The 24,513-nt window shown below is 29.8% G+C and overlaps 8 protein-coding genes across 16 annotated transcripts in view; 5 read left to right on the top strand and 3 right to left on the bottom strand.

Annotated features, from left to right (window-relative positions):
- The window catches only part of LOC123678405 (putative dipeptidase CPSG_01350), a 341,260-nt gene extending 338,985 nt beyond the window's left edge, over positions 1-2,275 (top strand). For both annotated transcript variants that reach the window (XM_045615417.1, XM_045615418.1), the window contains exon 11: positions 1,555-2,275. In XM_045615417.1, coding sequence (XP_045471373.1) covers positions 1,555-1,792 — 238 coding nt within the window. In that variant the 3' untranslated portion in view covers positions 1,793-2,275. The remainder of the gene's footprint in view (positions 1-1,554) is intronic.
- A 1,846-nt stretch (positions 2,276-4,121) lies between these two features.
- Positions 4,122-5,750, bottom strand: LOC123678400 (ribosome biogenesis protein NOP53). Its single transcript, XM_045615407.1, has one exon. The coding sequence runs from the start codon at positions 5,533-5,535 to the stop codon at positions 4,219-4,221; it is 1,317 nt and encodes a 438-aa protein (XP_045471363.1). The 5' UTR covers positions 5,536-5,750; the 3' UTR covers positions 4,122-4,218.
- Positions 5,751-5,943: 193 nt separating this feature from the next.
- On the top strand, positions 5,944-9,394 carry LOC123678404 (ras-related protein RabC). Of its 3 annotated transcripts, none has more exons than XM_045615416.1 (4): positions 5,944-5,992; positions 8,075-8,148; positions 8,201-8,445; positions 8,500-9,394. In XM_045615416.1, exons 1-4 carry the CDS (start codon positions 5,959-5,961, stop codon positions 8,699-8,701), a joined length of 555 nt encoding a protein of 184 aa, XP_045471372.1. In that variant the 5' UTR covers positions 5,944-5,958; the 3' UTR covers positions 8,702-9,394. The 3 variants fall into 3 exon arrangements, with proteins under 3 accessions (XP_045471372.1, XP_045471371.1, XP_045471370.1); XM_045615415.1 differs by lacking the exon at positions 5,944-5,992 and adding an exon at positions 7,853-8,011; XM_045615414.1 differs by lacking the exon at positions 5,944-5,992 and having other exon boundaries at positions 7,853-8,148.
- Positions 5,956-7,797, bottom strand: LOC123678403 (activating signal cointegrator 1 complex subunit 1-like). 3 transcript variants are annotated; one of them, XM_045615413.1, is made up of 6 exons: positions 7,743-7,797; positions 7,280-7,432; positions 6,959-7,220; positions 6,746-6,903; positions 6,525-6,691; positions 5,956-6,458 (listed from the first exon to the last, which is right to left on the bottom strand). In XM_045615413.1, the coding sequence occupies exons 2-6, from the start codon at positions 7,408-7,410 to the stop codon at positions 6,193-6,195; spliced, it is 984 nt and encodes a 327-aa protein (XP_045471369.1). In that variant the 5' UTR covers positions 7,411-7,432; positions 7,743-7,797; the 3' UTR covers positions 5,956-6,192. The 3 variants fall into 3 exon arrangements, with proteins under 3 accessions (XP_045471369.1, XP_045471367.1, XP_045471368.1); XM_045615411.1 differs by having other exon boundaries at positions 7,486-7,763; XM_045615412.1 differs by having other exon boundaries at positions 5,956-6,440; positions 7,486-7,763.
- LOC123678401 (cysteine desulfurase, mitochondrial) lies at positions 9,197-11,645 on the top strand. The gene is made up of 7 exons (XM_045615408.1): positions 9,197-9,394; positions 9,450-9,526; positions 9,584-9,838; positions 9,909-10,236; positions 10,324-10,620; positions 10,677-10,809; positions 11,228-11,645. Exons 1-7 carry the CDS (start codon positions 9,310-9,312, stop codon positions 11,379-11,381), a joined length of 1,329 nt encoding a protein of 442 aa, XP_045471364.1. The 5' UTR covers positions 9,197-9,309; the 3' UTR covers positions 11,382-11,645.
- LOC123678402 (activating signal cointegrator 1 complex subunit 1-like) lies at positions 11,472-14,780 on the bottom strand. The gene is made up of 7 exons (XM_045615409.1): positions 13,915-14,780; positions 13,583-13,854; positions 13,439-13,529; positions 13,124-13,388; positions 12,911-13,071; positions 12,561-12,733; positions 11,472-11,730 (listed from the first exon to the last, which is right to left on the bottom strand). Exons 2-7 carry the CDS (start codon positions 13,776-13,778, stop codon positions 11,492-11,494), a joined length of 1,125 nt encoding a protein of 374 aa, XP_045471365.1. The 5' UTR covers positions 13,779-13,854; positions 13,915-14,780; the 3' UTR covers positions 11,472-11,491.
- Positions 14,781-14,847: 67 nt separating this feature from the next.
- Positions 14,848-18,537, top strand: LOC123678399. Of its 3 annotated transcripts, none has more exons than XM_045615404.1 (4): positions 14,848-14,967; positions 15,034-15,163; positions 15,928-16,406; positions 16,713-18,537. In XM_045615404.1, exons 2-4 carry the CDS (start codon positions 15,085-15,087, stop codon positions 17,520-17,522), a joined length of 1,368 nt encoding a protein of 455 aa, XP_045471360.1. In that variant the 5' UTR covers positions 14,848-14,967; positions 15,034-15,084; the 3' UTR covers positions 17,523-18,537. The 3 variants fall into 3 exon arrangements, with proteins under 3 accessions (XP_045471360.1, XP_045471362.1, XP_045471361.1); XM_045615406.1 differs by adding an exon at positions 15,752-15,872 and having other exon boundaries at positions 14,909-15,163; XM_045615405.1 differs by lacking the exons at positions 14,848-14,967; positions 15,034-15,163 and adding exons at positions 15,558-15,701; positions 15,752-15,872.
- Positions 18,538-19,262: 725 nt separating this feature from the next.
- Positions 19,263-24,176, top strand: LOC123678911 (pre-rRNA-processing protein TSR1 homolog). 2 transcript variants are annotated; one of them, XM_045616179.1, is made up of 12 exons: positions 19,263-19,644; positions 19,703-19,820; positions 19,878-20,049; positions 20,108-20,505; positions 21,164-21,308; positions 21,539-21,900; positions 21,959-22,085; positions 22,271-22,531; positions 22,774-22,957; positions 23,613-23,747; positions 23,803-24,027; positions 24,140-24,176. In XM_045616179.1, exons 1-11 carry the CDS (start codon positions 19,389-19,391, stop codon positions 23,982-23,984), a joined length of 2,340 nt encoding a protein of 779 aa, XP_045472135.1. In that variant the 5' UTR covers positions 19,263-19,388; the 3' UTR covers positions 23,985-24,027; positions 24,140-24,176. The 2 variants fall into 2 exon arrangements, with proteins under 2 accessions (XP_045472135.1, XP_045472134.1); XM_045616178.1 differs by having other exon boundaries at positions 23,803-24,176.
- The last annotated feature ends 337 nt before the right edge of the window (positions 24,177-24,513 follow it).

The following is a 24,513-nucleotide window of genomic DNA, read 5'->3' as shown; positions in this document are numbered from 1 at the left end:
AGAACACCCCCATTTTGTCTCAATTTTCCGATTACTCTAGCTGAGCTGATTCCAAAAATGTATCACATGTTGATTCCAATTGGTACAGGGTGGACAAAAATACAATAGTTATGTGTGTGCTCATAAAGTAACGCGTAACATTCTTTATTAGTTAAATTAACAATATTATCAATATTACTTATTGTCAAGCGGCAATTGGTTTGAATGTAACACCCTGTAGTTTGTTACATTTTTAGATTAATAAAAATGAGCTGTTTCCAAACATGTTTGGTACTTGTGGTCTAGCAGACAGAATATGAAAGAAATTATTTCTTATCAATTAAAAAAAAACATAGTCGTCTAGTTTTTTGTGAAATGTCATTATTTGTTTATTGCCGCTAGACAATAAGTATTTTTGATAATATTGTTAATTTAACTAATAAAGAATGTTACGTGTTACTTTATGAGCACACACAAAACTATTGTATTTTTGTCCACCTTGTACCAATTGGAATCAACATGTGATACATTTTTGGAATCAGCTCAGCTAGAGTAATCGAAAAATTGAGACAAAATGGGGGTGTTCCATTTAAAAAAAATGACGGTGACGTCATTACTCGAAAATAATTCACCCTGTATATTAAATTATTATTTCAAAATACGGTAAATTAAAATCAATAATAGAAGTGTTTCAGGATTATTTCTTAAAATGGTCTATTCAGGAGATTCCTCGAGCGCTGAAAGACTGAAGCATTCGCCAGTGAGACTGTATCAGTAGTTTTCTCACATTTCTATGAAATCTATTGGTAGGTTTTGGTAGTTTCAGAAATATCTTTCCAAACTTGGCCAAAATGGCCACGGATTTTTTATCAACGCCAGCATCTTCAGCTCCTATTGAAAGACAATTTTCCAGAGCTGCTCTCACAATTACAAAAACCCGCAATAGGTTAGGCGATAAGTCTATATGATGCCTCATGTGTCTTAAATCCTGGATAGCAAATTATGAAATCAAACAAAGCCTGGATGAGGTTTCTCAATATCAAGAAATTTTATTTTTTTCATAATTTTTTTTTCTTATGATTTATATTGATTTAATTTATGTTTCTATTTCAAAAAAGATATATTCGGTTCTTTTATACAATAAGTTTAATAAATAAAAGTGTTTCTTCTCGAATTTTCTCTGGTTCTGATGATGCGATCAACAAGAATTTTCACTTGCAAGAAAAGAATTATCGACTTTGTAACAATATCAAATGAATAATGTATTGGGTATAAAGTCACTTAAGGATCTTATTAAGTTCTTTATTAAACTTGGCCTAGCTTTCGGTCATTTACATGGCCATCTTCAGGGCAAATTAATCTGAACCTAACAATGCAAAATTAGGCAGAACCATAAAAATGAGAGTCACCTCATAACAAAACTTCCTAGTCATATCAGTGACTTTATACCCAATACATTATTCATTTGATAAGAATTTTCGCATAAATGTTGAAATTGTTATTTCACAACTAAATGCGACATTTAATTTAAATTCAATAGGTAATTATGAACTGATTTACCTCTTCGTTTTGCAGTGTTCCACAGGGACTGGAAGATGTCTCCAGTTATCCCAATCTGTTCGCTGAACTCATTGCAACAGGGAAGTGGAATGTGGAGGACTTGAAAAAATTAGCCGGATTGAATTTTCTCCGCGTATTTAAAGAAGTGGAAAAGGTTAGAGACGAATTCAAAAAAGCTAACGTTCCACCTTACGAAGAAGTAATGTTACCAAGACCTAAAGACAACAATTGCACCTCACAAGAACACTTTTGATTTATATCCTTTCTAATAGTGATGTTCGTGTATTTATACCATGTATAAGGTGTTTAAATGATAATGATTGTTTGGTGGTTTTTATATATGACAGTAACTGCAGAATTTGATGAATAAAATATGATTTCAATTATGATAATAAAAATAAAGGTTTTCTAAGGAAATAATATAAAATGTCTTTGCATGAAGATGCAAAGACATTCCAAGCCACAAAAAAGAAATTGCCTTCAATAACTTGAAACGAAAGCAATAAAATTAATATTGTAAATGAAAAACTGAAAAAAAAATGCACTTGTATTTTATTCATCACATATGCGTTTAAAATTGATTGGACATTCCCTAGTCCATTGTCATAATGTATAATATGATCAAAGTGAATCTCCACTATTCTTATATAATATTCAACCATCACACTCAAAGTTAGAATTATTTATGCTTATCATATATACTTCTAAATATTTCATTAAAATCAACAATAAATTATAAATTAAGTTAGAATTATTTATGCTTATCATATATACTTCTAAATATTTCATTAAAATCAACAATAAATTATAAATTTTCTGAAGGATTCATGTTATCACCACTCAAAGATATTGAAGTATAACACAAAAAAACCGAATTTCACTGTAGTTTGGATAAATCACAAAAAATTAAAGCGATAAAAATCAAATTTGGTGGAGTATCACTTAGTATCAGCATATATATAAAAAAAAATATGTACTTTTCATATTTGGAACATAAAAGTGATAATTTATATATATACCTAGTTGTTAAAATTTAAATAATAAATATAGGATTTATTGAACATCGGAATGTATATTTGAGGGTTATTAATTTAGATGGACTGAAATAAATTCTATCGCAGCAAAATTACTTCGGCAAATGTTGGTTAATGAACAGTAATGGTGTTTATATAAAGTTAATAATTTTGAATGTTAATATATTAGTGTTGGATAAATTGTAGGAAATTTTATGTTTCATTTCAATGAAAAACAAATTTATGAATTGATTTAGTTGTATCAAAATTTAGAATAACTATGTAACTTCTAGCCCATCAGAATTGTATGTGATTCACCAATTTGTATGATATTTTCTTTCAATCATTGTACAGTGGAAAACAATTCGCTTCAAAATAACTTAGAGTATGTGTAGATATTTGTAAGATTGTTGATGTTGAAAGTTTTAATCAGCTTAGGTTGGAGGATAGGTCTATGACATGGTTATTTTGATTGACTCATTTAAAACAAATTTTCAATCAAAACACTTATATCTTCAATATCGCACAAAGTAATCAATTCAACGCTAATAGGAAATTTAAGAATAAGTACCAAAATACAAAAGCTGCTAATTCTTACTGAGCCAGAATCACCATATCAAATTTCATTAAAATCAAATTTTTACCACCCAAAAGTGATCACAAAAACTCAGAAATAAAATATTCACCATTTTATTTTGAAACTATATCCTTACCTATCGTCCTATCTCAAAATTTAGTGTTTTTCCTTGTAAATTAACTTCATCACAACCAACTCACTGTGTCATAGATTTGTCGAAAAGAGTTAGCAACTTTATTTGATTAAATTCTAAGATACTTTCTAAATATTTGGTGCTTTCATAATTTATAACAACCTTTCAAGCATCAACCCATATTAGTTTTGGTTAAATGGATAAGAATTTGTTTAAAATTGTGTAAAACCATTGCAAAATGTTTACTATGAGCTCTATTTAAGATTTCTTTTCATGTGTTCACTGTGACTGATGAATGTGAAATAGAAATTTAAATATAAAGAAACTGCTATGCATAACAAGGCGGAATTTGAAAAATATGACTGATAATCTAATATTCTAGCATATACAAACAAATTGAAACCATTAAATTTAATTTCACACCGTTGAAGACTCCATGAAAATTGTGAGAATATTCAGTTTTGAAAAATGTTTTAATCTCAATAACTAGTCATTTTAGTTATAAATGATCACATGTTTTAGTTTTCATAGGATATTGTGAATTGAATTGGACCAATTTATATTTTTAGGTAATTTTTGAATGATGTAAATAAATGAGAACCATAGTGTAAATAAAACAAATAATGTTATACTGTTCCATAACATATCATAGCATTAGGTTCAAAATGAATAGTAAACATGTAAGTTTAAATGTATTTGGTTTCTATTTTCATTGTGACTTTATTAAATTTTATATTTCATTTGAAATTGTGTATTTCTTCTCCACTAATAATCTTTTTTCATTATTTTAATAAAGCTTCTTACATGGATTTGTGCTTTCTAATCATCAAAATATAACAAAGATAAATAAAACAGTAAGTAACATTTATTGATTGGCTTTATTATGGATTGACTACCATTACAATTAAACAAAATAAGTTGAATATAAGCTTTTGTTTTGATTCATACAGTATGCTTCATAGAGTTAAACCAGCTACATCTTTCTTCCAGTTATCCTTATGACCAGGTTTAATGAATCGTTTGATTTTAGCTCTCTTCGCTTGAACTGTTACCGATGGGGCAACCAAATTCCTCTTTTGTAAGTTGATAAACCTATCTACTAATAAATTGGATTGTTTTCTAACACTCCTCAAGTTTCCTGTTATTTCAGATGGCATATTGAACTCCAAATCATTTTCTTCAAACTTATGAAAACCTAACCGTTTAGGCAACTTTTCTTTCAATTTGGAATATTCTTCTCTTTTCACCTTACTTTCTGAAATCTCTTTCTCCCTTTTTTTTACATATTTTTCCAAAGCTTTGAGACTGTTCAATTCCACTATTTTTTTTTTCTCTAATTTAGCCAATTTTCTTAGCCGTTCTTCTATAAGAAGCCTTTTTTGAGTATTTCTTTGTTTTCTAGTTTTTTTCTTATTCTTCACTGCAGGATTAATAGCTCTATACTCACTGTCACTTACTGGATCATCTTCTTCCTCTATTTTCTGGTTGTTGGCAATAGGTAAACCTTGAGACATTTCATCAAACCAAGATTTATTATTAACAGCTGAAGGAACTTTCTTCAATATACTTTTTGTAACACGATTCAAATGTTTATCCCGTTTTATCAATTCGCCCTCTTTTTCTCCTATTTCTCGCAATAGATCTTGATGATCTTCAAATGAAGGATTATAAGACGTGCCAGGATGAGGTGGTTCAATTGTAGGTAAAACACTAGTTTTCTTCTGAACGGTTGGTGTTACCTTAAAAAGATATGCTCCAGTTTGACGTAAATTATGCACTGTAGCATCATCTCTAATCCAATCACCTAATGATTTTACTTCGGACACTTCCCAAACATCTTTACTGAATTCTCCTCTCTTGGGACGTTCAAGTTTACATTTTTCGTACAGTTGTTTACCTCTGATTGAATCTATTTCTTTTGCTTTGAGTATACCTTTAGCTTTTCGTTGCTCTTCCTTTAATTTCAATAACTTATTTGTTCTTTCCTCCTTAGTTCGGACTCTGTTCCTCTTCACCAATGGATCAGGAACATTAGTGTGTGGTTTAAGTATGCGAAAACATCTAGGATTTGCCAATTTCAACTTTATTCTTTCCTTTTTAGACAAAAAATCGGTCGTGTCGCCAGTATCTTTCGTGAAAGATTCATCATTCAAAACTTGCAGTCCAAATTTTTCTTCGAACCTTTGGTTTTCTAAGAATTCTTCTACATCTTCTATATTAACATGCTTACGCCAGGCAATTTTATTTCTTTTAGAAACACGTTTTTTCTTCATTTTGAAATTTAATTAGAAACACTTAAAAAAAACCACCAACACAATGTCTCGAAGAGGTTAGAATACTGAGTTGTCAAAGTCTAGTCATAGAATCACATTATGTTTCTATGAGTTTTGTAGGCCTTATCAACCTGGCGTTTCTTCAGCTATGAATCAATTGGGACAAATATAAGCCAAAACTTATGAATATAAAAAAAAAAATTTTCTGACTCAACTATTGTCAATTATGCCAATAATTTAGAAAAAATTCACCCTGAATAAATATTGATATTCAACAATGCGTATGCGATGTGATCTACAAATTCGAATTTAAAATTCAGTGCGAAAAACAGAAATTGTTTTTCAGTGTTTTTGATTATTTGAACAAAACAAATTACAAGTCAATTAGTTGAATGTTCATATAAAGAGGACAAGGACAAGTAAATGAGAAGTTGTAAAGTTTATCTGTCCAAACAAGGTGTGAACTGTTATATTTAACATCTACTTAATTAAAGTCAGTATTTCAATTTTATTCTTCACAAAACTGAAGGATTATAATTGAAAAATAGTTCCATAAGAATAAAACATAGATAAAATAATATTTTCAATAAATTTGTGCACAACAATTTAGTAGTACCCCTATTTCTATACACTTTCAGATTTTATTCAATGAAACATTCATAATTTGATAGAAGCTATGGATTTATAAAATCCATCTTCCCCTTGAGTAGTCATCAATGATAGGTGTATAGTATCAAATACAGCATCTCCAAAATGATAATCTTTGTATTGTTTCATTATTTCTGTAGCGTCAAATGGCTCTCTCTTAACCCATCTTTTTGGCGTTCCTCCTTTCTTCTTCCTGTATTTAGTATTCATCAGGGTCATATGAAGTTTGACATTTTCTGAGTATTCTTTACAAAGGCCTGTAAAGTTTCCAAACTCTTTATAATACAAAAATATTAAATTTAAATAGAGTTTTCCTGAATTACTCATGAATTTGTACCTACCCCTTTCATAAAATGAAGATGATATCAAATTAGCTATATTTTGCAAACTTTCATCAGAATTTGAATCCTCTGTGAAGGAAGCTCCTGCATATAAAACATCCACTTTAGAATAATTGTTATTCATGCAATTCAGACCTTTAACATTTATTATCAAAGGGGTTTTTATCCTGCAAAAATTTTATTTCATAACGTTTTTATATCCTCAAAAATGCCTTTAATACTTGTGAAACATATTCTTAAGCTCTTCAAGCACCTCAACTGCCTGTTGTTTCTCTTGGTCATTGAGTAAGGTGAAAACAGCTAATGTCAAATGTAACTTTAATGGATTCTGAAAAATCGATTCTTCGACACCTTTATGATGCTCATCCAATATATTTTTCTAAAATAAAACTTACACTGTTTCATATTGAAGGATCAAAGAAGAATATACTCACTTTGAATTTCTCGAAGCTCAGCTTTATTTCATCACTTAAAAGAGGAATAGAAATGAATTGTAAAGGAGGAGTTTGATTTCTAATATCTGCCAAAAAAGAAAATATTTGTTCTTTTGCTTCTTCTATTGATTCTTCAGAATCACCGAATATTTCTAGAAAACCATCATTTCCACTTGAAGGATATTGTATTGCTGTATTTGTTTCATTTTGCACTGAATTCACTTGTGGATTTCTATATCTTGCTAATTTTGAATAATACATTCTGTGAAGTTAACAAATTTACAGATGATCGAATGTTCTTCCCAAATGAAAAATACTCACGGAGGAAGCTGTATTTTTGTAGAGAATTGTTTATCTTTTTCATCCCCCGTTTTATTGATAACCTGGTTCATGCAATCGTATTTTTTCTTATCATATTTTCGAATTGTGTAACTTTTGCCATCAATCCACATTCGAAGTGGTTTCAAACAATTCCTGAAGCAATATTTTTTATTAATATTGGGACCAATTAAAACATTTTTGAATACTTTTTATTCATACTGGGTTCATGAGTTGTAATATTTGAACATATACTCATGAAATAATTAAGAATTAAAGGTCTTTTCAAACAACATTTAAACTGAATTAGACAAAAATTATACTGCGTAGTTGATAAACATGAACCATAAAAATTATGAAAAGATATTTTCTTCTGATCACTTAGGTCTCAAGAAAGATATTAGTCAGACAGTCAACAAATAGAGCTAGAAGAAATTATTTAACAGTCAAAATACAAATTTATTACAATTTTATTGTTAGATCGAATTCCAAAGAACTAGAATCATAGACGCATCAAAAAAAATGATAAGTCTATGAATTGAACATAGAGAACATTTATTCTGACATTTCTTATCATCCATCAACTGTGATTTACTGGTTGCATATTTCTTCTATTTTATGTATTGTCCAAAAATTTTGAGACAACATTCACAATCATAACATTCAAAAACTCCTCAACATAAATTATAAAAATGGCTATGGTGAAAGTACCAGAACAAAAGGTTATTTTATGTGGTGAATATGGAGTTGGGAAAAGCTCAATATTCAGAAGATTCACCAATAATACATTTGTTACAGCAACAGATAGAAAAAGTACACTTGGTTTAGACAATTTTGATAAAATATACCATATTGGTGATAAAGATATCAAGGTGGATACTGACATAATTTGAAAGAAATCAATTATTGTTTTCCTAATTGTAGCTCCAACTTTGGGATACTGGAGGTATGGAAAGAGTAGCTTCAATAACTTCCAGTTATTATAAATTCTCAGAGGCAGCTATTTTAGTCTTTTCACTTGATAACCCTTCATCATTTCACTCTCTTTCACAGCATTTATTAGATATAGTCACATATGCAGAGACAGCTAAAATTTTTCTATGTGGAAATAAGACAGATTTAGTCAAAGAACCACCTCAAATAAGTGAAGCTGAAATAGAGTCATTTTGGTAAGATTTCAAAATGATGATGAGTAAGTAATTTCATTTCAATATTTATTTCAGTGAACAATGTCAGAGTTTGATAACAAACTCGTATCAAATATCTTGTAAAACCAATGAAGGAGTAGAAGAGATGTTTACTGACATTGCCTATCAACTCGTAAACAGTAATAGAGCTCGTTTAGAATTACAGTCCATGGAGAAACATGGCTTCAAAATAACTCAGTCAACAGAAGAACTTTCAGATGAGAGCTGTTTATGTTGAAAGAAAAATTTGTACTCATTTTCTAGTAGACTAGTCATGAAAATATGTTATAAGACTAAAAAATATCAAAAAATACTTGAAACTTTTTATGTTTCAATATGAAAATGTGTTCGATTAAAATATATTATAAAGCTTTCGATGATATTAACTATTTTAATAAGTTTTCATTCTATTGAAAAAACTTTTGTTGAAAAATATTTTTGTTGTACCTACTTATTGCACTGATATATGACATTAAAGCTTTACTATAACATTATATATTTTCATTTCAAAATTATTTCAAGCTCTAACCATACACTACTACATACATAAATCCTTATTTTTTAACAAATTCAAATGAGCTTCACTTTATTGAAACGAAAAAAATTTATTCATTTCAATGGTAGAAATATGAATTTTTCCCCCTATTAGATTATTCATAATAATAATTTTGGGTCTTTAGCAATTTATTGAATAAAAGGAATTGAAATGTGTGATCACCTTTAATCCATTCAAATCAGAAAGCGTTAAAAACCCTGATCAACTTGTGAGGTTATGAGTTCGCCAACATTACTGTGATAAGTGTGATATTGTGTTAACGAAAAAAGGAATAATAAACCGTAATCAAAATGCTTAGGCCACTCAAAATAATATCTTCATTAAATTTTAAGAAAAGCAATGTCATTTGTTCTTTTATGAGTAAATTCTCTACAGGTATATTCGATGGTAGTCAATTATCATTTTCTGATTTAATGATGAAAAATTTTAGAAAATAAATTTGACTCTGGGGAAAAATCATTTGAAGGAAGACCCCTTTATCTTGATGCTCAGGCTACTACGCCTTTGGTAGTGAAAGAATTTTTCAGAACATTTAGAACCAGTTTATAACTATCAATTTTATAGGATCCCAGAGTATTAGACGCAATGTTACCATATATGACCGCCTATTATGGTAATCCTCACTCTAGGACTCATTCATATGGTTGGGAAACCGAAAAAGCAGTTGAGATTGCAAGAGAACAGGTTGCCAAAATAATTGGAGCTGACCCTAAAGAAATAATATTTACTTCGGGAGCCACTGAAAGTAACAATATTGCAGTCAAAGGTGTAGCAAGATTTTACAGTTCGAAAAAAAAACATATAATTACAACACAAACGGTAAGATTTTTGTCCAACTTTTTTTATCAGGAAAAGTAATCTATATTCTCTAATAATCCCCAATTTTTAGGAACACAAATGTGTATTAGATTCTTGTAGGGCACTTGAGGCAGAAGGATTTAGAATTACATATTTGCAAGTAGATAAAAATGGATTAATTTCATTAGATGAATTGAATGAAACAATTACACCTGAAACATCCTTAGTTTCGGTAATGTCAATCAATAATGAAATAGGTGTTAAGCAACCAATTGCAGAGATTGGAAAAATGTGCCGGGAGAAAAAAGTATTTTTCCATACAGATGCTGCTCAAGCTGTCGGCAAGATTCATCTGGATGTTAATGAAATGAATATTGATTTGATGTCAATAAGTGGGCACAAACTTTATGGACCAAAAGGTAAATGAAATATTCACAATTTTTTTTTTTTTAAATTCATGAATTGAGCTCCCAAACTAGGATAACAAATTATATGTTTGCTTTTAGGTATCGGTGCTCTCTATGTGAGAAGGCGTCCTAGGGTACGTGTAGAACCCATTCAAAGTGGAGGTGGACAAGAAAGAGGCTTGAGAAGTGGAACTCTACCTGCTCCTTTGGTTGTTGGTTTAGGAGAAGCTTGTTCCATTGCACAGAAAGAGATGGTTTATGACCATGTATGGATGGAAAGATTGAGTAATCGATTACTTGCCCAAATAAACTCATCTTTATCTCATGTTGTGAGAAATGGTGATCCACAACATACTTATCCTGGATGCATCAATTTATCATTTGCGTTTGTGGAAGGTAATATCGATATTCAAAAATTTTAGGAAGAAAGACGAATTCTATGTGTATTTCAGGAGAATCTTTATTAATGGCTTTGAAAGATGTTGCTCTCTCTAGTGGATCTGCTTGTACTTCAGCATCTTTAGAGCCTTCTTATGTCCTTAGAGCTATTGGAGCTGATGAAGATTTAGCACACAGTTCTATAAGGTAATGAATTCTGACCAATTTGTTGATAAGTTTATCAACTATCAGAATACATCTTGTCCTATAAACTAATTTAAATTTGTACTTCTTACATACCTTTTCCAGAGGAACAGAAGGCTATCCTTTGGTTCATATATCTAATTTTCAAATTTTAATCCAAAAGGTCTTGAATGATTCGGTTCAAATCACTGATGAATAATTCGAGGTCAAAATCAATCATATCCGTTATGAGTACACGATAACTCTTGAATGAAATGTACTAAATTTAAAATTTTCGGGGAAGATCTCAGAATTAATTTCTTATTTTAATTTTGTGCTTTAATGAAGTGAAAGATAATGCTACTATCATTTTTTGTATCTCTCTTTTCTATAAAATTTTGAATTAAATTAGGGGTATTTAATCTTGATGCCCCCATTTCAGGTTCGGTTTTGGTCGTTTTACCACTGAGGAGGAAGTGGACTACACAGCACAAAGATGTATTCAGCATGTGAAGAGATTGAGAGATATGAGTCCCTTATGGGAAATGGTTCAAGAAGGAATAGATCTCAAGACCATACAGTGGTCACAACACTAATTCTCTAATATAATAATACTATTCATATAATTGAACAATAAATAACTTTTAGTTCAACTGTGAAGAGGAAAGCTTTAAAAGAAAAAAAAATAATATTTTAGAAAATATATTTATGATGATCCTTCAAAAGGTACCGATACTTCATATTTATAATAACCATTTTTTCCAGTTGTAAATCTCACTGATAAATCGACAGATTTCAAAATTGCAGTTCCAAAATCAAACTTTCTGTATTTCTCTAAAATAAATGATGCATCAAAAGTGGTCCTTTTTTCCTTTTCATCTTGTCTAAACAAGGAGTTCATTAAAGTAACATGTAGTTTAATATCGTAGTGTTTTCGTACATAACCTAAAAATGAGATGTTATGAAAACAACAATACAGAAAAGCACTATATTGGATGTGCTAGCAAAATATAAATTATTTTTAAGAAGAAAAAATAGGTCTGCAATAAGGACTTCAATTTCACAGAACTGTATATCAGAAGACCTCTAAGATATAAGTTTTTCATAAGGGCACTGCTGCAGATTAATGTTATGATGAGTAGATAAGCAATAATTGAGGTTGTGGTAGAAAGTACTTATGAACTTATTATGGAAAGGCTATTCCACACTATAAAAAATATTGACCCATTTATTGACACCCTCATATATTGGAAATTATGAAAAATTAACAATAAAAAGATACCAAAGTTGTACAGGATGGTTTGAAATGCATTTTTTTTTTTTAGTAATAATGGAATTTATTTTCATAATTAATTATACAAGGTACAACAAAAAAGAAAACAAGTCTAAAATATTAACTTCCCATGAAAAAGAGCACACTAAGATCAATTCAAAGTTCGTGAATGAGCCAAGTAGTTTTGCTAATTGAAATATTAAAATCGGAGTCCAAAATTTTTTTCATTCCAAAAGTGATAACAAGCTACCAAAGGTACACTACCTTTGGTAGAATCAGAAGCAATATCCGCTTCTAATATGCAAAATAAAAATCATTAATTGCTTTGAGAGATTTGAAAAAAGTGTCAAATAGTTTATTAAAACTGATGCGGAAAACACTTATTATGGAATTCTGAAAAGTACCAGTGATTTAAAGAAATAGTGAATGAAAATTAAGGCGCACTACTAAATTTATGAACAAAATTCTCATTTACAACTTCTTCAAGTATACTTGAACTCACCATAAACATGATACATATTTGATATTTTATCAATAGCTCTTTGAAAGTTATCATTATCATCTTGATTGTCCATTCCAACCTTTCCATACAAAACATCTACCTCGCTAGGATCATCATTCATAATTTCAATGCCTTGCAATCTGATTTTATATTGTTTTTCTTTCAAATAACAACTGTAAATGATATAAATTCTAGTTAAAAGATTGTTCAAATATTTCATAGTTCTACATATATCATTATCTAAAACCTCTAATGTTTATCACCATAATATCTAAATCAGCCAATACTAATTCTAATCCTATTTACTTTTTGAGCCAATGGTGCCTCATGAAAGAGTTAGTAAGCTTTACCTTATTAAACCCTGAACATTATATAAAAACATATCCTTAGCACGTTTAATTTCAGATTCATCAAGTAAAGTTAATACTTCTATAGTTATATGAAGCTTGTTTGGATTCTGAAAAATGCTTTCATCCACACCCCTAGTAGCCTTATCTTTCAGTACTATTTTCTATAAATTATCAAATTATTAAAGAATCGACAGAATGTTTATAACTTTTTACCTTGAATAAAGCAAAATTATTCCTTATTTCATCTGAATCTACTGGGATTGATATAAAATGTGTACTAGGTATCTTTTCTCTCTTTTTTAAAACAAGTATAGAAATTTGGTTACGAGCTGATGCTACAGCTCTTTCACTTTGTCCAGTTATTTTAACAGGAGCTCCTACTTCATGAGCTCTAGGCACTTTAATTAAGGTTTGGGTCATTTCCTGTAACTCCCTTAATTTTCTTCCTTTAGGGCCTACTATAACAGGTAACAAAGCTCTAAAAAAATGTTGCATTTTCTTATGAAATCATCTTATTAATTAACTCACGATGGAACATCAAATATTGTTATGAATTTTCCTGAGGCTGTAGGGGAAATTTCATAACATTCTTCCATATCCATACAATCTAACAAATCCTCTGAAAATATCTTGTATAAGGAAAAATAAAATATATACAGCATTGATTTGTACCATCATTATCATAATAAGGAGCAACAACATTTTTATTTTCTGAAACACTGTTTTTTTCTTCGAAGTCAACAACATAAGTACTCCATTTCATTCTAGGTGTTTTCGATTTAGGATCTTGTTCTGTTTTAATCAGATTTGTGTTAGTGGGAAGAGGTTCCTTTGAGTAAAATAAAGCAGGGAAACCTGGTACACTCATTTTTGATTAATAATATTCGAATATACAAATGATTCAAGTTGTTATTATTTATCAAGGAGCATAGACCTAATATCAAATCATAGACCTAATATCCATATATATATATATAAATATGGATATTAGGTCTATGTATCAAATTTAATTTAGGTCTATGGCGAGACCACAGATTAGATAAATAAGGACTAACCACAATTTATAGTAGTGTTCTATGGTATTCAGTCTTTAGCCCATAGAATATGAAATATTATAATTCAGATCTGTGTCCATGAGGTTTGATCACAGAATTGTGCATTGAACCACAGATTATTGTCTGTGATTGAACACAGAATACTTCTTCTTCTTCAAGTTCTTTCTCCTCGTCGAAGGTTAGCAATCATCATGGTTATTTTAAGTTCGGAAATGGATGCTCTGAAAAATTCATGCCACTCCATTCTCTCAGATAAGGTTGGAAATCACTGAAGAAATTGATATCTTTGGACACACCCTGTATATCTTCTGTGCCTGCAGGAATCATTTTTCTCTATAGTGACCTTTAGTCAGCTGTATGAACAATCGGATGCATACTTCGATTTATTTTATATATTCGAAAAAGTTTCTTGACAATGGCCATTTGAAATTTCAGAAAAGTTATTTTTGGCACCCTATATGATCTGAAAGGGTGAATTTAGAGCAGTGATGCAATGAAGACATTTGATCAGCTTCACGAGTTCTACAACATAAAAAATTGAGCAAATTGCCGAAAGCCAATTTTCCTTTTAAGCCGTGCGTGATCTTTTACAGTTTCCCATTACATAAAAATTCATCTACCTTCTATTTGATAACAATTCTTGACATAGGAATTATGTATATTTTAATTGATTTCAACTTAAAAGATTATACCTTAATAAGTGCTCACTTCATTGTTTTGATTCACAGATAAATCAAATCTGCAGCAAATTATCTCCCAACGCCAACCTGATAAGTATATCGGAATTTTGGAAAAAACACTGTTAGGAAACAGCTGACAGATATTACAGAAATTATCAATTCATGTATCTTATGTATACCTTTCGAATATAGAGATAATGATTTACCACTCTCCAAACATATTTCGCTTTGAATTCATTTACCAGAGTTATCATGATGATAACACTGTTCATCTCGGAGCACTTGTATATTTATCTAGTTACAAACATATTGTTTTTCAAATGTAAGAGTAGTTAAAGGTGAAACTATCCATTAATGGAAGAATAAATTATATGTGTTTTGTATTCCGAATTTGCTTCCTCTAAGGAAGTTTTGGAAATTGAACAGGAAGTCAGGAAATATGGTGTTCCAAAAGGAAGATCTCAAAAAAAATACCACAAATGATAAATACATTGGAACCTCTTACACAGCTCTTGACAGTAAGTATATTATCATTACAAGATAAACCAGATTAATTGCTCTAATTGAAATACCTACGATCCGCATCATGCCGGTTAAATTTGGTAAATGTTATATCTGATTTCCAACAACATCATTTAAAAATTACACCTACCTCACTTCAATCATAATAATACCCCGATCGTTATAATTGAATTTAGATTTATTATTATAGTTTTTTGTTTTCATATTCTGTCATATAATCGATTTGAATACGTTTTGGAATACATGCAATTGAAAAATTGTATTATTTTGATCAATTATAAAAATCTATTCAATTTCCATAGACTTCGATAAAAAATGTTTTATTGATTTTTTGAAATCGTATTCTCCTTGAATAAAAAATTTTGTGTACGTCCAAAATTTATATCATTTTTTATTCTATGATACATCATAGAGTATTCAGTTGTTTCTGTGGAGTAATGTAAATAATAACATCAATAAACAAAGAAAATAAATATAATAATTCGGTAATATGGAATACAATTAATCGGATGTAACATTATTAAAGATAATTCGGTAATTATGTTTACCTTCCATTATAATTACTTAATAAAAGAAATTTGCAGGTTTAATGTGCTCTAATTATGACCTCATAAACATATACTCGAGTACAATATTTCGTACAACAAATCTAATGGCTATACTCAAATCAGTCCTACATTTCGAACAAATCAAATATTCTAAAGGGTACATTGAAATCTATTTTTTTATAGAAAACTAACCTAATACTTAATTTTTACAGAAATTGGAAAGATGCATGGGGCCAAACGAGTCATAGTTTTTTGCTGTCTAACAGCATTATTACCAGCAATATTTATCATCGCACCTTTATATCTAAGACATAGCACTTTTGCTGATGTTATTTATGCTGTTGCGGAATCCGATATTGTGGAAGTGGTAGAAGGAATATCTTCCGTTTTCTGTCAAGCACATTATCTTCAGATGAACAGTTCTTTTAATGCTTTTCAGCTTAGGGGTACCCCGCAAATAAGTGATAAAATGAAACATATTCAATTGAAAAAATCTATGTCTTTACCTGATGATACCTTTGAATATTGGGGTTTTTTTCTGCTTCGCGGTGCTGTAGTTAAATTGAAAGTTTGTTCGAAATATGATGGCTCAAGGATTTTGGTTGTGAAGGGAGAAAAGCACTTGAAAACTTGTGGAACACTTGATGAAAGAAAAGCTGTAGATGCTAAAATGAATGATGAACATTTTAAAGTAAGAATAATATTTTCTTTCTTTGATATTCATTACCCATATCCATTAAAGTGTTTACTTTCTCCGTTTTATCCTAATATTTTTAATGGTTCTATAACAATTTTATAGAATTCATTCCTAAGTCATTTGTTTGTTTTTGACTTCAATTATTCTTTAAATATATTAATTAATCTAATTATCATTTTAGTTCTTTACCAAAGATATTTTAATTAGATATAAAAAATTGGCTCAGATTTTCCTCAAATATTTACTTCATGTCCATGTTCTACATCATGATTTTGAAGTATTTTATTTGTGTTTCAATAGGTGAAGGTCACTATTGAGAAACCCGCCGTGGAAATTGGGGTAATTGATGAAGAAGCATTAAAGAAAAATACAGCAATGGAGGAAATGGATGAAGATAATGTTGATGATTATATCCAAGATAGGTTGAACAGAGGGAGAATGAGGTTGAATAATAAATTAAATTTCACAGAAATCAATAGAAATGAAACATCAGACTCAAAACAAACTATAACTAAAAATATTAATCACATTGAAGAACCGGATAAGCCAAAATTGAACCGTACTAGAAGGGAGAAAAATTTTGATGCACACATTGCTCATGGTGGCAATGCTCCAAACAAAACATCGGAAGAAAGTAGTGTTTCTAGCTTTGAAACTGAACTCTTAACATGTTATAATGGAGAAATTTTGGTCGCACAAGAATTTCCTCATTCTCATTTATGCAAAGATGTAAATTACTTGGAGAATAGCAGCAGTCATATGCAAACGTTCCACGAGGTTGGAAGTGATGGTTATTATTACTATATATTTTATTCAGACTACGAGGAGCATAGTAATGATGTTCATGCGATTTTTGATATTTTCAAACCAACATATCGATTCAGTAATTCCTCTTCAAAGCACTCTTGCATTAATGTTACGGAATGTACTTTTCCGTTGAGCTTTTGGTCTGATGAAACTGTTATCGTTGAAGTACCCACAAGAGATGGAATTGAACATGAAGCTGATGATATAACGTACTTATTAAGCCGGTGCCAACCTAGAATGGCTGTCTATATGATCTTCCCTATTTTAGTGTTGTTTTTGATTTTAGGTTGTGCATTTATATGAATTTTTATTTTAAACAAAGTTAATTCATATATGAAATTTTTCATTCAGCATTTTGATGAATCGGATTTTCATTTTATCATTATTCATGCAGAATACTCTATTTCTTCTTTTATTTTGTTGATTTTACAACAATCATCAATTGAATTATGGATGTCTAACATATATAATTATGTATTTCACATATCATTAACTTATCTCGAACCCTGAGCAAAAATCAAGAGCTCGACAATACCACATACCTGAATATTATTATTTGGGATATTGTGACGTTTGATACTCTTTCATTTTTCTTTGCTTCTAAATTGGCATGGAAGTTCAAGGTATTATCATAGTTGTTCAAAAATGCTTGATGATTCAGTCATAATTGATGGAGTTATTGCCAAAGTGTACAATCAAGAGATTGTATGTTTATTGAAAATTGATCCAATTGCTATGAAATTAAGGTATATTAGAACTTAGCTCTGAAAAACTAAACTGTTGCTAAGTCTAATATAGTTTCTGTTTGAAATTGTACACTTTGGAACTAGCCCCCTCAATTGTAGGATGATATTTTTTCATATAAAACATCCAAATTGTTCTGGTTGCATTTTATCCTGCTCAGTATTGAATTTAAGAATATTTTATTCTTTGTTGCATTTTTAAAATTTGTGCGTGTTTCATTATAAATTTAATTTATATATGTATATTTAAAAGAAATCAACAGTTTTTGTTAGGTTGTGGTTAAAATTGTCATGAATTTTCTATGAAATATTAAATGGATTGGCCCAAAACACTAGATGACAGTGTGGTCTGAAAATATAATGATTTTGTTTTCAAGCCACTTATTCAGGAATACTTTTTTGAAATATTGAGCAAATCTTATGTTTGCTAACAATCCAAGAAAAAAAGCTATTTAATAGTAAGAAAATGTGATATATGTATATATATTTTTAATGATAGGTATATAAATCATTGTTAAATTTTTATATATTTAATTCATCGTATTTTGAATAAAAGGTTATGGATTGTTCAAGAATTATTGTTTTGCAAACCATTGATTACATCGTATTTTGTCAAAAAATATTCAATAAATGTATTTAGTTTATGAATGATATAGTATATTTTAATGAAATATTAGAGATAAAATGAAATATAGTCATTTATCAGAAATTCTTTAACATTGAACCTTTAATTACCATAGTTGAAATGATCCGATTTAGGTCAAATATGCATCCCCTAAACCCCCCTGGCTACGCTCATGTCCCATCGGACTTACAACGCGAGATAATATATTATTTATCTATGGATAATACAGTAAGAATAAGTCACTGTAGGAGGTACATATGACTAAAGCCATATATTGTAAAAATAATATATTTTCTTTTATTTTACCTAAAACAAATGGCAAAAATATGCCAGTAAACTATTTATCAAAATTTGAATTAATTTTGATTTGGCGCCATATCAAAGTCATAGATTCAAATAATATATCTAACCATAGATATATAAAATTTTTAGATCTATGGATTTGACATATACGTAAGCACAGAATAGAATAATTGTTTTCCACGGTCTAATCTTTGATAGATATGATATAAATTAGCAACACATAATGATAATATATCAATAAAAAACATATTCAATATTTATTCTCATTTATTATATTATTTATCATACACTATTACCGTTTCAAAAAAAAAATATATATAATAAATACATTATTATTTCTATGATATCTAAAATAATATAGGTTATGAGAGATTGAAAGTTTCGCTAACCTAAGAAATATGTGATAGTGAGAAATACACGTTCTTCAGATTTGCGTTCAAATATTGTTATTATTTGCTATTTTTTTATAGAATTGTTCGATAAATAATAAACTGAATCATGGAGGGACATAGTCATAGGCCTGGGGCCTTAAAACAAATTAATAAGTCACATAAGTTAGAGAAAGGAAAGACAACTAGTAAAAAACGTAAATCGTTTAAAGTATCTGGAGTAAAGGGAGGAGGACCAAAAGTGAAAAGAGAAATGGGAAGAATACAAAGGCGTAATCATGCTTCCCAAGTGAGGAAAAACAAGAGGGAAGAAGTTTTAGATAAGAAACGAAAGATTGGAGGCTTGCAATCTAATCCTTTTTTAGGTAATTATCTACAATCCACTGGTTATTACTTTATCTAGAATAATATATTTTTTTGCAGTTTGTGTCCTACCATTACATCAACAATATGATCCTGAAACAATTATGAATTTGTTGATGCAATGCGATCCTCAGTATCCTCATATCAAAAAAAGTTCTCAAGGAGTTACACATATTACGTAAGTTATCAATATTTGATATGTAAAATATATATTTATCATCTTTATATTTTTCAGCATACCTAAACTCAAACAAAGATTTTCTTTTATTGTGCCATCTGTGAAAGATGATTGGGGAGTATTAGATACCCTTAAAGTTTGTGATACTGTTCTGTTCCTGGCATCAGCAATTACAGACGAAGCGATGGACGACTGGGGTAGAAATATACTGACAGCTGCTTTCGCTCAGGTACGGACTTAATCGCTAATCTGACTAATATTTTTCTATCATATAGTAATTTTTTTAGGGTTTACCTTCTCCAATCTTAGCTTTGACAGATATGGAAAGTATACCTCTTAAGAGAAGACATGAATGTAAGAAAATTATTGAAAAAGGCCTTTCCAAATGGTTTTCCGATGAAAAGTTATACAATCTTGAAAAAGAATTTGAAGCTATGAATATACTCAGAAAAATTGGTGACCAAAAAATGAAGCCTATACATTATAGAGATAGAAGGCCATACATGTTTGCTGAAGATGTAGAATTCGTTCCAAATCAGGAAGGTGCATTAGGAACATTGAAAGTGACCGGTTTTTTGAGAGGAACTCCTTTATCTGTGAACAGTCTTGTACATTTACCAGGTCTAGGTGATTTTCAAATGCTAGAAATTGACGGACTACCTGATCCATATAAGGATCCCAATTGGTAAGTTAATAATAATAACAGTACACTAAGTTTATTATTTTCAATTATAAACTTTGAAACCATTCAAGGAAAAAATGTCAACCCCTCTGAAATTTATGTATGTGTAGAATACTAACATTGAATCAAAAGAAATCCATTTCCTTTCCTGAAAACTATGTAAGCTCTTGCTATAACCCATTGATCTTCCTAGCTTGTGAACACATTCTATGAATTTTGATAGAAAAAATTAAGGAAACATAATTATAAGGAATTATTTCTCGAAAACTCAACACCTAATCATGAAATTGAAAACAAAAATTTCCATGATTACACAGAATACAATGATTTTTACTGCAGAGCCTTATCACGTGTAGTTTCAGAATTATGAATTTTTGAAATTTCATTTGGATTTTGAAACAAATGATCCTAGGTTTGAATTTTGTTGCTGGTTATTTAACAAATTTTTACATTGATATTTTATTCTTTTTTATAATGAGTTGAGATAGTTTGGGAAATAATAACCAGTGTTGTAGAATTTGCATTGTTTTCTGACAAAAGATATGAATGAATTTTCTTGAGTCTATAGATTTCTATAATTAAAAGAATTTGAGTCTTGAGTAACTTAAAGTTAAGATAATCATTCCATGAAATATTGATTCCAAATCAAATTTCTTTTTAGTGAAGAACAAGTTCTCAGAGTTTTGCAAAGATGCGATCCTTCAAAACAAGAATCTCTGGAGTCTGAGAATATACCTGCACCCATGGATGAAGAACAAACATGGCCTACGGAAGAAGAAATATTGATGGCCAAAGAAGAACAGAAGGTAATTTTATCAACACTGTTTATTGTAAAAATATTTGATTAACATGTGAACTACATCTAGTTTAGCGATTAGTTTCAGTTTGTTATACTGCTTGGTGTTTTCCATTATGTGCAGCTAATAATTTTATACTGTAAAACATTCTCAATTAAACTTTTTGTTCATTTGACTGTCTTCAGTCAAATTAAAAGAAAAAAAGAATAATTATCAAGGATATCAAAAATTATTTACAGATGAAAAAAACAATTAAGACTCCTGAAGGTTGGTCAGATTATCAGGCAGCTTGGCAGAATGGTGAAGATGGCTCGGATTCTGCTTCTTCTGATTCAGAAGATGAAGATGATGCGATGGATATTCCTTATGAAGAAGCAGAAGAATCTGAAAATGAAGAGGAAGATGAAATTATGACACAGTCTGAAGTACCTGCTAATACTGAAAGATATGATCAGGATATGGATATGGAAGCCGAGAAGAAGGCTTTGGCAATGTTGAAGCAAGCTAAGACCGATGCAATGTTTCCAGATGAAGTAGATACGCCTATGGATCAGTTAGCTAGGGATCGGTTCCAGAAATATAGGGGTTTAAAGAGTTTCAGGTATGATTGTATTTTTAGGACTTATAGACAGATAATAACAAGTAACTTCTTGTTTCAGAACTTCTCCTTGGGATCCATATGAAAATTTACCAAGTGATTATCATAAAGTTTTATCTGTCCCAAATATGAAAAGATTCAAACAGTATATTATGAAAAAAGTTGAAGAAGAAGACGAAGGAGTCTTGGTGAGTTTTCTTTGAATATTTGATGAAAATGTTAATGAGGTTTTTTTGGTAGTTAATTGTTTTGTTTTTTTCAATAAGTATAAGTTGAAACTCTTTTCAGCTCCATTTTTTTAAATTTTCTACAAATGAAGTGACTTGAAAATTTAATTTTTTTTTTTTCTAATCTAATTTTTCTTATCTTTTAGCCTGGATGGTACATTACTGTTCACATCAAAGATGTATCTGAATTGGCATGGAATACTTTCAAAGAGAAAGAATTACCATTGACATTTGTTGGTATGTTCCCGTATGAACATAAAATGACTGTTGTCCACACAGTTCTGAGACGGACAAATGAATATGCATTACCAATAAAATCTAAGTCAAGATTGATTTTCCAATGTGGTTACAGGAGGTTTGCAGTATGTCCTATCTTCAATGAACATGTACAACAAGCAAATCACAAGGTTAGTACAACTGTCTCTGATTGTTCCTAAAATAATGCTTTTGCACATTGATTTTTACTTCAGTATACTTATTTCATCTTATGAACACAAATCTGAAGTTAGAACTTTCTGGTCTGCGACATGCCATGAAAAAAAGATGTGATACTTTCAATTCAATAACATTATTATATCATTTAACGCAATTCTCTAGCTCATTACCTTCGAGTTGAAGTGGAATCTTTAAAAAAATTTTTTTTTTTCAGTTCAATAGATTCTTCCAGCCTAATTCAATAGCTGTAGCGACATTTTATGCACCCCTCCAGTTCACTCCAGCTCCTGTTCTTTGCTATAAAGAAATGAATATGGGACAGAAGGTTCTTGTGGCCACAGGAAGTTTATTATCATGTGATACCGATAGAATCATATTGAAAAGAGTAGCACTAGCAGGTGAGCAATTTTTTTTTAAACAATTTACGTAGAAATAAAATTTCAAATCAAATAAATGAATTGACTTGAAGACTGATGTATGTTTCTTAATTAATGAATTTTTTCGAGGCATAATAGTATCTTTCCAGGACTTCCGGCAAGATATCTTTGTTTTTAACGTATGTAATGATTGACTAATTCGAATTTGTCGAGTTTTGGTTTGAAGATATCTTGGATTTGTCAGGTTTTGATGAAATCATATTTTGAAGGCGATTTTCTGAGGGATTTACGGGATTTTGGATTATAATATAGTAGTGGGTTGTGCAAGATAAGAAAACGAATCCAGTTCCATATCTAACTCATTTTTCACACCAAAAATGGAGTTGTTGGGTTTTGAAACCAGGGGATTCAATTATGGAGTTTTGTATTCTCTCGGTGGTTTAAGCTTCAAAAGAAAAGAATGCATTAGCACATTGTGAAACCATTAAATGCTTATAACTTTTCACTTGCATCAAATCAAGAAAAATAGGAAATGAATAAAGTATTTGATTTGATGAGAGGAATCTATTTTAAATTTAATATACAACTTTAAGACTCATCCTTTATATTTGATTTGGTTGTATCTATTTTTCTCAATCCACTTCTTTATAAATATTTATTTTTCTTTCAATTTCAGGTCATCCTTTGAAAATACACAAAAGATCAGCTGTCGTTAGATTTATGTTCTTCAATAGGGAAGACATTTTATATTTCAAACCAGTTCAGCTAAAGACAAGAAGGGGAAAAGTTGGTGACATTAAGGAACCATTAGGTAATTTTTTGATGTCTTTAATTTTTTGCAACGTTAATTTATTAATAATTTTTAGGTACACACGGTCATATGAAATGTATATTCAAAGGACAGATCAACTCTCAGGATGTAGTTTTTATGTATTTATATAAGAGGGTATTTCCAAAATGGAACTATGAAGAACATTTTGATAGATGTTTAGAAGACAAAGGCGAGGCTGATAGGGATTCCTCCAGTATGGATATTGAAGAAATATAGACATTTTTTATTTATTGAAAATGTATACTGTTGAAAAGATCAGGGACCGTATTCTCGACAAGTGATCTTTCAAAACGTATACGTTCATTCAGTGTTCAGAGCACTGTAAGTACGTATACGTTTTGAAAGATCACTTGTCGAGAATATGGTCCCAGATGTGGAATTTATGTAATTATATGTACATAGAATATATTATATCACGACTAATTCATTTCAAATCATACTCCATTCCTAAATGTAATAAAACAAAATAAAATTAATAAGTTCATAGAAGACAAAAATGAAATTTCACATATAATAACAGGAATATGATAAAATGTTGATATTTATTTTGAATTTTCTTGATATTTATTTAAGAGTAGCTATAATCTGAATATGTATTCATTATCATAGAAAATTATTCATTTAATTAGTAATCATAAAATAAATTTGTTTGAGCAGTATAGTCAAATTGATATAATAAAACTGAGGACTTCTAAAAAAAAATACCTCTTAAAACTTAACGGAAATCCCTTAAACAGTTGAGCAT

Source organism: Harmonia axyridis, chromosome 4 (genome assembly GCF_914767665.1).
Source record: "Harmonia axyridis chromosome 4, icHarAxyr1.1, whole genome shotgun sequence".
Taxonomy (NCBI): domain Eukaryota; kingdom Metazoa; phylum Arthropoda; class Insecta; order Coleoptera; family Coccinellidae; genus Harmonia; species Harmonia axyridis.
Note: the sequence above shows the minus strand (reverse complement) of the source record. Positions and strands in the feature narration are given on the sequence as shown.